Source organism: Branchiostoma belcheri, unplaced genomic scaffold (genome assembly GCF_001625305.1).
Source record: "Branchiostoma belcheri isolate BF01 breed outbred unplaced genomic scaffold, Haploidv18h27 scaffold70, whole genome shotgun sequence".
Classification (NCBI taxonomy): domain Eukaryota; kingdom Metazoa; phylum Chordata; class Leptocardii; order Amphioxiformes; family Branchiostomatidae; genus Branchiostoma; species Branchiostoma belcheri.
In genome coordinates, this window is record NW_017804354.1 from 1,461,062 (window position 1) to 1,473,565 (window position 12,504).

Here is a 12,504-nt window from a genome sequence, read left to right on the forward strand (position 1 = left end):
CAGATCAGAGAGGAGGGGGTGGGGGCTTTGATGTTGGTCAGTTTGCAGAATTTTTGAAGGGGGGTGGGGACGTCAGGTCCAGTGCCCCGGGAATTGGGTGGCACTAAACGTGACAGTTGTAGTTTTGTCATTTGTTTTAAATCATAAAGGTTCCCTAAGTACATAATCATGAATGGATTCTGGTTTGCACCTGTCAAGCCCCACTAATGGTCACACCTCCGTTTTTAATACTTATTTTTAACTTATTTAACAACTGCTTGTATGGACCTGTTTTACAAATTGGTACACTATTTCAATGACTGAAACATTTTATTTGTTCTTTAATATCACCAGGAGAATATCAGCGTAGAATAGGTGATCCAGAAGGTGCACAAGAAACTAACAACCTTCTTGGCAGTTCGAGCAACAGGGGACTCCTCAAAGGTGTATGTCATCATCCAGGGACAGCCCATTGCGGAGTGCCACAGGGTGCTGGAGGCGCGTGGTGTAACGTTCATCGAGCACCATGTGGTGAAAAAACACAACATGAATGAGATGGACCTGAGTCCAGCATTCAAACTGCAGTGCAAAAAGTACATAGAGTTCAAAGAAAGCCTGGACACGGAGGACATTGAAATGGAGTAATATCTGTTCTGTAACTGTTCTAAGGCTGTACGGCTTGTTTAAAGTATAGGTTTGCAATGTGTTTGTAAACCTTTTATGATGCCTCTGCTTAAAATAGGGCTCCGTGTTCCGAAAACACGAGCAAAAACGAAACCAATCAAAATTGATTGCCACATCCAACAAACTCGTCTAAGTTGAACCAGCCCCCACTGAGCCAGTGGCACAGTCCCCGAAGTCTGGGTTTCCAAGAGTATTCCCAGTATTCACAATGGACGGATATCTCGCGAGACTACGTCTACGCGAGAGGTCAGGCCATGTGACAAAACCCTACCACTTCACCAGTTTTTGCGAAGCCGCGGACGCGTGAAGGTGGCTGGAATATTAGCTCCGTCTGCGGGTTTCTTTTCTACGTTTCTCGGCCGCCATCTCGGATAGCAGAAATCATGAGCCAAGTTCCGGGAAAAACCGTGTCTACGGTACCAACTTTAGGAGGTATCAATCAAATCTCCATTCTTACTCGATACTCAGTTTAGTTTCTGGCCTTTGGCTGATCCATTTTACCTGAATGTCTCCTTCCAGTGCCCACCTTACATCGACATGTCTAATTGCAAGACTGAGATCCATTACCTGCACACAAGTCTGATGTGTGTGAACACTAAAAATAGTCTGAGTGATTTGGAAAATTGTTATTTTTCTCTACTTCTACTCTACACTAGTCAGCGATTGAGCAGCTAAAAGAGGGGCTGAAGTTGTTAGGACTCGGTGAAGTACTGGAGGCAGAGCCACATCTCATAGCAGCGCTTCTCTGCAAACGGAAGAAGTCAACGCAGATTCCACTGCAGAAATGCTCATCGTGAAGTGGTTATCTGACGGGTAAAAAAAAAAATAGAAGCAGAAAGATGTGTTCTAGAACCTAACCTCATGGTTGGACGTTGTTGAAGTAGGTTAGTCATGTTTCTATCGTAGAAGTTTCCTTAGAGTTGATACTTTCAAGGAGCACTAAATGCCAGAATTGGGTACTTTTTTTTTCCAAGACTGCACTTCAAATTCGGAAGTCACCACATGTGTGGCCTATTCTGCATTCGACTGCAGTTTGCTTCGTGTACTCATCGTCATCGCAAATCATGTCCAAGACCAACCGTCAGGCCAAGCAAACCAAGCCGTCCCGCACAGGGAGCGGCGCCGGGAGCACACCCAAGTCCGCCCGCCCGACCACGCCGGGAGCTATTTGCATCTGCCAGGATTGGAGGAAGTAGAGGCACTGACATTGTTTATTCTAGAGCTGGCCAACAACGGTGACATTTTTTTCTGAAATCCTACTTCAGGATCGGAAAATAAGTACATGTTGTCATTATCCATCACTAATCCATAATGAAAACTTTCACAGGACTTTGAGGTGCTGGCAGTGGCCATGAAGGACAAGCCAGGAGACGATGGCCACCTCAGCCATGCAAGCTTCAAACAGCAAGCTCTGAAGTGGGGGAAATTTTTCCGTCAGGTAACGTTTGATGAGGTAAGTTGATGATGGTTGGAAAACTGATTAGAAAGAGTTATCACGGTCTCATATTGTCTTTGTGTCATCTGTCTCAACCATGTAATTCAATATATTAATAGAATGGTTTAAACAGTAACAAAAGAGGTGTCACTATTTCTAACTACCATTTCTATTTCTAACTACCAATTGTCTCGTTTGTTTTCAGCATGTCACACCATACATCCATACAATGGTATACCATCTACCACACTTCCTGGAAAAATACAGGTATCTCAACGACCTCTCCTGTGAGAGTATGGAACAGGTACGCATAATATCTTACATTTAAGTTACTGGGGAGAAATAACTGCGCATATGCAAGTGTTGCAAAATTGTACATGGTGCAAAGACTGTTGACTTTTGAAAAGTTTCTGATACGTAAATGTAGACTTATCCAAAAGGCATGGATGTGAGAACTTCCTTTGCTGCTAGGAACATGAATAGATCAGCTGTACCAAGTAAACATAAGAATCCTAAACTATTCATTGGAACACTTTTTAAAACTTTTTTTCAAAATTGCAAAGCCACTGAAATAAGCAATCAACATACATAATTAGGGATGTGGAACAAGTCAAATCATCTGCTAATTGTCTTAATATTCAATTAAACCCAAATGGGGATAATCTTGTCAGAAATGAACATGTTTCTGCTTATTTGTAATGCGAACTTATTATTGTCTATTATTGTCTATTGTCTATTATTATATAAGCAGATGCAGGAGAAGGACGTACAGGTCTATGTGGTGATCCATGGGAAGCCACTGACAAGGACAACGTCACTGGTGGAGGGGTTTGTCTCCCTGATGGGACACTGTACCTCTTCCAGCTTACCTACCCAAGCTACATCGCTTCAGCTATGGTTTTCATAGACTATCACATTTTGAGGGATGCGAACATCCATAGGAAAGATCTCAGTACAGGCTTCCTGAAGGCGTACAAAAAGTTCCATAGCTTTCTGAGTGATGTCGATGACAGTGATGGTCTGTAGGAGCGATACAGGTTGGGTAAGAAAGCTGGGTAAGAAATCAGGTTGAGAGGCTATCTATGAACATGTTTATTGGCCATCTTTAAACCGAAAAGGAGGTTAAGTTTTGATCTTTCAGTCTCTTGGGATAGCGCGTTGCAATATATTTGATAATTTTTCAGGCACTTGTGACTTGTATATTATCCTTTTCACTGTACTTTAGTTTATTTTTCGTTTTGTATAAATTTGTAGGTAAGTCCTTTATTTCATTTGTTTCCTCCCTTTTTAGAACATTATTACCTTCGCCAAGAAGGTTATGTTTTCAGGGGCGTTCGTGTATGTGTGTGTGTGTGTGTGTGTGTCTGTAAACACGATAACTTGAGAAGGCCTTGATGGATTGTCTTGATACTTGGTAGGTGGGTAGGTCTTGATGAGACCTCAAAATGATTAGATTTTGGACCCCCTAGCGGCTTGTTATGGTACTGCAGCTGAACTTCCGGTTTTGATATCTCATGATCTAGACATGCTATGGTGATGAAATTTAGATGGTAGATAGCTCTTGTGCTGGGAAAAAAGTGACGTGAGTTTAGGCCCCCTAGCGGCTTGCCCTGGAACTGCAGGGATAAATTCTTGAAAATATTCAAAAGGGGATAACTCAAGAACCAGTTGATGGATCGTCGTGATTTTTGGTATGTAGGTAGCTTACATGATGCGTAATATAATTATGTGACAATTATGCAAATATGGATGTAATTTGCATAATTTATGGGGAAATTCTATAAATCAGCTGCATTCCATAATAGGACAATTGAAGCTTGTGACATTGGTAATTGACAACGAGAGAAACACAGGAAGATGTTGATTATGTTAATAATGACTTAATTTGCATAATTAATGAGAAAATTTTATAATTATGTAATGATAACTGCCTGGAATTTCATACTTGTGGTATTTGAAAGTTAAATTGAGGTGAACATCATTAAACATAATTTATTCAAATCAGGGCCTCATTTGCATAATTTATTAGGAAATGCTAGAATGCATTGTTTGTTAATATAAGACTGTCTTTTGGTTGAGATTATGATAAAATGATATAATTCATAAAAATTAGGTTCCTATTTCTTAAATCAGGGGGGAATAATCTAATCTAAACTTTGTCAGTCATAAAGATTAACATCATTTGGCGAAGGTATGAGATCGGGGAACTCTAGTTTAGACTTAGTTTCGTTTTGTTCATACTGTTTAACTTGACTGTTACACTTGTATTGTTTATTTAGAGGATACACGACTACCAGCAACACACATGATGGAAGAGGAGGGGAACTTCAAACATCACCTCAAACCACCCAGACAGCCTTCCTCCCATTACCATGTCGGATCCCGTCTTTGTAAACCCCAACTCTGCAGCATCCATGCATCGGCTTCTGTGGCATGTTGGCAAGATTGCAAACATTGAAAGATACAATGAGGACAGCAACACAGCTGCTAGAAAGTGGATTGTCGTGGCCATGGGTGGGCTACCTTTGGTATTTGTAGAACTGTCATAAACCAAACTATGTTTTGCATAGTTTGTAAGTCGTCCTTTATAGAGACATGTCTGAATACATCAGGCGACTCTGACGACCACTCAAATCAGACTAGAAGTCTGAGAGTTTGGGTCATGCTAAGGGCAGGAAAACTCCACCTGGAAATGAATGCCCTCAATGCATTTGTAGATGTAAAGTGTGGTTTTCAACCCTTACCGAGGAGATGGGCTTAAAGTCAGGTGTTCAGCACGTGGCCAGAAATTGCGCAGACCATCACAAGAGCATGGAGATGATCCTGATAGCCATCAAGGGCTCAACAGATGAGATGCTGGTGCCATATGTGCGGGAGAAGTTGGAAAGTTGTCTACGTTTGTGGTTGAGGATGTTAAATCGTACTACTCAGACAAGGTGTCACTTGTAGATAGAAAGGTCCACACAATAAAGAAAGAAGATTTGTTGGAACTGCACCATGAAGACCAAAATGAAGCTGTGGAACAGGAAAACATATAGTGCAGTACAGATGGATATGCTCACAAATACAGCTCAGACACAGTAATTACTTCTTGATATGACAGTAATGTCAACAATTATGTGATTTTCCTTTATTCTCCTGTACAGCATAACTGTGTTGTAATATCATTGTAATGATTCTTGTGAAATAGGAGATAACATGTGATTCTTCTGTGTGAGCCAAGTAGGTGGCTGGCATCTCCTTCGCCCAGTTACAATGTATGATTTAAAAGTAACTTGTTCTGTATAGTTACATGTAGGAGCAAGAAATATGGCAAAATGAGCGGGAAGGGGGGGGGGTCATGGTCTTCTGTCATGGAACCCCCAATCAAAGAGGTACAGGCATATTGGTTAAAAATATTGATCCTGTATTCACCAAACAGGTTGACCCTGATGGTAGATGGATTATTGTTTTACTTATCTGTAGATGATTTTAGGTTTTGTATAGTAAATATTTATGCTCCTAATGAAGATACACCATCTCCTCCGCCCAGTTACAGTGTATGATTGAAAAGTAACTTGATCAACATAGTTGCATGTAGGAGGTAGAACTGTACGTGTAGGTTACAGTACATTGCAAACAATGCACTAATGACAAGCCCCTGGAATCACCACTTCGCCGTAGAAAGCATACACATCAACCCCAAAATCATAAAGACAAGTTTGCAGGTGATACAACAAAGCCCATAGATTATGCAGGGGTGACTTATTAAGTGATTTGACATTGTTTTCTCCTTAAAGAAATGTGATAAGTTGGATTGTGTTGAATATCTGTAGCTGATGACATAAGGTTCCCAAAATAATTTTTAGTAATATATATGCATGACTTGGAAAATACCATGGTCGCGATATCCATTCGTGGAAATATCAGAAAACAAAAGAGAGGTGCGACTTTCACCCAGCAAAAACATGTTACTGTCCGAAGGGCAAGAACTAAACAAAGGGCAGGAGTCCCCCTGTGGCAAGGGCTCGCTCTACAAGTCAAGTCACACTCAAGTCTACTAACAGCAACGGGCTCCCTCGCGGAGCCCTTGTGGTAAGCTGTTGCTCTGAACTAGTGTTTTTGTTCGCTAACACTAGTATTTGTGCAAACGGAGTGTTATTGTTTCTTGGACTAAATGTGACCAGTGATTTGTAACGTCTTTGATCATTTTAGTCTTCGTGTGACTTTATTATTTTGTATTACTTTTGTCACTTTGTTACTATTATCATTATTATTGTTGTTATTATTATTTCCTAACTGTGGCCTCTTTTATCTTCGACTGCGTGTAGTGTTAAATATTAAATGTTATTTTGCCCATCAAACCGGTCAGCTGTGTGGAGAAGGGCAGGGAGTTGTCACCACCCTTTCGAAGCCAGCCTGGGAAGAGGTAGGCAGGATTTCACCTCTCCCATAGCGCCCTGTCAAATCCAACACTATAAAAAAATACTTTAAAATAATTTCAAACCAGCCCTTTCACAATATATATCTTTCTCCAATCTGACACCGGCAAGAACAAATGGGAACTATTGATGACACTCGATATAAAATTGACAATTCCCAGAATTATCTCTAAATGGACTTTGAGCAACACAACCCTATAGATGAGAGTGCTAAGAAAATAAAAAGATGATTGAGTAAATGTTTGGAAGACTGTAGAATACATTCTTGTTGAAAAAAATACCCAAGGGAATCAAAACATTAAGAAATTCTGAGACCATATGTCAAATTTGAATCAGCCCCAAGATTTAAAATATACCCAGTACAAAGTGGACTCGGTGTGTATCTCATTGTAATACATATGTACTTTATGGCAAATGGTCTCCAATCTGGTTATTCGAGGTGTTGAACTTCAGGGATCTTGCAGACAACAGTGCCGTCGTGACAACCATCATTGTGGGGCTCTGTCTCTACTCGCTCACATCAGTCGCGATCAAGATCGCTGAGCACACAGGAAAAATGTGGACTCAGTGTGTCTATCATTATTCTAATACTTCAGGGCAAATAGCCTCCAAATAATGAAAAATACATACAACAGTAATCTGTCAAACCTACAATATATAATCACAAGAGATAATAATTAGTGGTTGGATAGCGGTTCTACTACAGATACAATCAGAACTCACTACCAGTATCACTATCATAGCTTATGTTCTGTTTAGGGGATGTGCTGCAAGCAGAGACCAGATAAACACAGCCATTCTCAATCTCGGAGTGCTCATGGCATTTCAGAATGCGAGTTTTTAGATGATGTCACATGAACACGAAACATTAGGTCCAGTGTTGGCCCAGTTGAGTTCGCAACTGCTATGACCATGTTTCAAGAGTGCGGTTTAGCCTTTAAGTAACCCTGATCGATTTCCAGACGCGAATATCATTTGATTTAGTAGAACTAACAGAATGCACATATATACCCGTCCCTCCTCAATTTGGAAATTGCCTCTATCCATAATAGAATAGGTAGTGTTGTCGAGACACATTACCTCCTTACATTTCACATTACATCTGAAACAGCCACCGCACCATGTGTGTGAGAACAACTATTCTAGTAACAATCATTGGTGGACCATTTGGATAATGTCTGTCCTTCAAAAGTTACCTGTATGTACAACCATCACAATAAATTTCACAACTGACAGCTTTCAACATATGACAATCAACTAACAGAACTGGACTTGATTTTACAAGTTACAAGTTTCAAAATAACAATTACCAATTGTACATGCAGAACTGTACCGGAAATCTCTCGAAAGTTGTTCCTTATTTTCTTCCTGTACCAAACACATCTGCAAAATAAGTTTAAGGGAAAAGTGCAAACATGAAAAATTGATTTGAGGCATTAACATCCAAAAAACCCATCTAACTTAGCTGTACAAGCCCCCACTGAGCCAGCGGCACAGTCCCCGAGGTCTGGGTTTCCAAGAGGCTTGGCAGCTTTTCAAGAACACCTGACTTACACACCACGAGTAAGCTGGATGTTCTGCCATTTCCATTCAGTGTTTGCTCTTTTGTCATCTATGTAAACATATAAGATGTGTTTGGATTCAATGATGCTATTATCAAGGACTGGTTGTATTTCCCCGGTGTTTCTGGTATCGATGCTGAGATGATTTCTCCTGACGAAGTCTTACGTCATCAAACCCAGACTCATGTCCATCTTGTCACAATCCTCTCTTGGTTGACCTGTAAAAATTAATACCTCATTTAGGACCACGTATTCATATTCATAGAATGCAAAGGAAGACATATACAGTGCTTGAGTGTGCAACATAGTACAACTGTACTGACTGATACAATCTGATACAAATCTAGTCAATTTCTGTCAACTGTAGTGTCTAAACTATACTATCCCTTTATTTCGGCTAGTTTCTACTTTTTTTTTCCAGCAATCCGCGGTCCCTGGTAGAGGCTAATGCAAATTCCTAGTGGCCCCACGTGGTCAAAACAATAGCCAGCAGATAAAAGGCTGCAAATATCCGTTACAGTTTTATTCTCGCTCTCATAATAACGTCGATATACTGACCGGGCTGAGGGTGAATGTAACCCAATAAACAGATAACTGTTACACTATATGTATGTGTTGTAGTTATCCGTGCACCTAGATCAGTAAATGGCTAAGCTAATACTGGGTTGCTTGCGCTCAAGCTCAAAGAGCTCTTGTGTAACAGAAATTTTCGTGTGCATACGTTCAAAATAACCAACAAATTGCGGTTCACACCCATATAGCTCAGTACGGAAAGCAACACAGGCTACTTTTTCAAGCATAAGCTAAATATGCCGATCAGATTCAGAACCATCGTTTTCGCTCCATGAAAAATTATCCGACGCAACAAAAATCTCGATTTCTAACAAAGGACTAACGGGCTGAACGCCTTGAGTGACCGTAACTAACAGGACGGTTCCTCACCAGTAACATCTACAAACCCAAATACACTGCGAAACAGCTTTTCTATGCAACAATTGCGGGTTCGTGACTAACTAAAGAAAAGAAAACAACCTCACCTCTACAGTGGCCGCCCTGAACTGACGCTACCAACAGGAGACAATCACAGCATTACAAGTATATCCATCCGCTCAGACATCTGGAGAGTCGCAAAACCCGAAATAAAGGGCAAAAGAACTCTAAACCTCCAAGACATGGAATCGTTATTATAGTAGTATGTGGTAACTGCCAAGTTACCTTCATATTCGGCTGACTGTTACTGTAGACGAGTCCTGTTTGCTTTGCACTACTTTATGGCAGCGAATTGATACAATCTGTCTGGCGGAGGTTAATCGGCGGGGCCTATAGAAAGCCGCGAGGCTCGTTTAGGGTTTTACAAAACATCGTTCTATCCAACATTGGCGAGCAAACGAAACGTATTTCGGTCCGAACCTCCTGATTAATACCTTCGCCAAGACGGTTATGTTTTCGAAGGTGTTCGTGTGTGTGTGTGTGTGTGTGTGTGTGTGTGTGTTCGTGTGTGTGTGTTCGTGTGTGTGTGTGTGTGTGTGTGTGTGTGTGTGTGTAGCCTCCTGCGCAGGCCCCGCGGCGGTGGGGAAGAGTTTTTAACGCATTATTTTAATATAGCCGGCCATCCTACATAGCCGCCGAGGGAAGGTTGCTTTCCGCCCACGGAAAAATAAAACAAAAAGTATGGAAATGTGTTCGGAACACGACGACCAAGATTTACGATTTATTTTTAATAATTTGTACAAAGGTCTGAATAATATCAAGGCTCAGCAGTGCAATGCCACTTGCAGATGGCATGGTTGTGATAGTACAAGTACTTTTTCTTCGATTTCAGATCTCAATGAACATTTATACAAACATCATGTAGTTTGTAGTGATGCAAATGTACCACCTTGTCAGCGTGTGTATTCCTGTTTGTGGGATAATTGCACCCATAAACCCTTTGGTACGTTGAAAGCCTTAAAGTGCCATATAACTGAACACACAGGTGTAGAGTCTGACAAGTTCATTTTGATTTTGTTGGCAGATCAGGCCAAAGCCCTGGTGACACCTAAACGCCAGATGCGATGGCACCCACTTGTAATCAGATGGTGTTTAAGACATTATCGCTCAAATTCTAAGTATGAGGCCTTGTCTAAGTCTGGCTTCTTGAGACTCCCAAGTGGACGTACTTTGAGAGACTATAAAAACTTTTCTACCGCCTCAAGTGGGTGGCACATTTCTTCTTTACAGAGAATGAGGGAAACTTTTCATGTAAAGAAAATCAAACCACATGGAAATGTAGGCTTCTTAGCCTTTGATGAGGTGAAAATTAAAGAGGGTTTGATTTGGGAGCCGAACACCAATAGATTAGTAGGATTTGTGGATGTCGATGAAATCCCCACAGATCTAGATCTTACAACTGTCAGATCTCCGAAGTCTGAAAATGTGCAATGTCATGAGCAAGTAGCGACACATGTGATGCAATTTATGTTTAAGAGTTTATTTGCACCATTTTCTTTTCCTGTTGCGTACTTCCTAACAAAACGTTTCACAGGAGTACAGATTAATCGTATGTTCTGGACAGGAGTTGGTATGTTACATGATTTTGGTTTTCACATTGTACTTTCTGTATGTGATGGTGATTCAGCTAATCGCACTTTTATTAGAATGAACACTGGCGATACTGGTCATATGTGTGAGAATACTTTCAGTTCAGGTCCTATTTTTTTCATGTCATTTCACCACACCTAATGAAGAAGCCTGCGGAATAATCTGTATAGGGGAGACTCTGCTCAATGGGTGCTGCATTGAAACATATGGAAAAACAGGCATAAAAATGGGCATCATCATCTCACCTTAACGAAGTTTTAGTGACACAATCTCACCTTCATATGTTAGCCCATTTATTAAAATGGACCTACAAGAAGTTTCGGGAAAAAGTGGACGGCGAGAATCGAACTACAGCTGTTCTACCAAACACAGGCGCACTTTGACCCCATATCCCAGGTTGATTCCAAGGTGGTAAAGCAGCAGGGGTGTGAGCCAACAGAAAAGCCAATAACAAGGCAACTTTATGAAAAACCTCCATTTTTTTGCAAAAACATTCACTCAAAACCCTACTATGTACATCAGCATGAAAGTTCATCTGAGTTGGTAAATTACATTATGAAAAACTTAAACTGTTCTCCAACTCAAAATTTGACTCACCAGAAATTTTCGACTGAATCACTCAGTCTTCCTCAGCTATCTGACCCAAATGCTGTGGACACGTGATTTTTCCCACGTGTGACGTCAGCAACGTGACGCTACTATGTACAATCCACCACAAAAATGCCAAGGATTCAACAAAATTTCCACCAAAAAACGGTTTTAAAGTTATTTAGCTCATTTTAATTTTGAGGTCTCTCATCCAGCAACTTGTGCGCATACCCTTCAACCCGCGTCACCCCTTGTACAGCAGTGGACATGAGCATTATCACACTAGATGTTTACGGTATGATGGAAAAGACATAATTTGGAAACACATACAGTCAGTTTTTGACAGAGATAGAAAACGCCCACTTGCTTTGACTAGGTTAACTAAACAACATGTCTATTTAGACAACTGGGCCAAGATGCGAGTGAACCTGTCTGTACATACATTGTCCTCAGCTGTTCAACGGGAAATGCATGAACATGAAAATAATGCAACAATGGCCTGTCAATTGTATACTTCTAAATGCAATGACCTCTGGACAGTTTGTAATAGCGATTTACCTCTTAAGAATTGTGATGACTCAAGAATGGGTGAGTTAAAACATGTACAGGGGTGTTTTTGTTCTGGAAAAGAAGACTTGAAGCTCAGTTTCATTCCAAGTCAGAAGTTGCAAAACACTTCATTTCATGGCAAACATTTGAGGACCTGAATCTGACTATTGACACTTACTCAAGTTTGATTTCTTACATATCTTCTCCTCAGTTCCAGGCTATTTATCCTGGTGTTTATGTAGTTCCAAAGAGGTTGAATGAAGATTGTGTTGAAAATTTCTTTTCCTTAGAGAGGGCTGCTGGAGGGGGAAATACAAATATGACTGCCTTTATCTATGGATATAATGTACAAAGTATTATTTCCACAAGTACATGTAAGGCAGACCTGAAGTCCAATACTTCAGGTCCTGTCAATCTGGAGGAAATGGCCTGTGCTACTTTGCCGAAACGTCGAAAGACTGACAGTGACTACGATGCTGTCTTATGGCCAGTAGGTTACCTTGTGTGTAGAATTCAAAACATATATATAGCAAGCAGACTGTTGTTTGTCAAGAGCTGTATATTTTTTATGCATTAAGTAAAAATAATTAATCACAATAATCTGTGTGAAGAAGAGTGTGTGTTTTGGATGCCACAAGAAAAATACAGGTGAAAAATCAAACACTTCCAAATCCAAGTCTTCATCGGTACATTCCTTCCTAAGTTG

The 12,504-nt window shown here is 40.6% G+C and overlaps 1 protein-coding gene across 1 annotated transcript; it reads left to right on the forward strand.

Annotated features, from left to right (window-relative positions):
• The first annotated feature begins 9,764 nt into the window (after positions 1-9,764).
• LOC109484810 lies at positions 9,765-12,207 on the forward strand. Its single transcript, XM_019788171.1, has 2 exons — positions 9,765-10,783; positions 11,509-12,207. Exons 1-2 carry the CDS (start codon positions 10,131-10,133, stop codon positions 11,954-11,956), a joined length of 1,101 nt encoding a protein of 366 aa, XP_019643730.1. The 5' UTR covers positions 9,765-10,130; the 3' UTR covers positions 11,957-12,207.
• Positions 12,208-12,504: the final 297 nt, after the last annotated feature.

What these genes read in the sequence shown, in the direction of transcription:
- LOC109484810 (XM_019788171.1), top strand. Translation starts at nt 10,131, where the DNA reads ATGCGATGGCACCCACTTGTAATCAGATGGTGTTTAAGACATTATCGC. An exon ending in TCAGGTCCTATTTTTTTCAT is followed by an intron (nt 10,784 to 11,508) that starts GTCATTTCACCA and finishes CCCCTTGTACAG; the next exon opens with CAGTGGACATGAGCATTATC.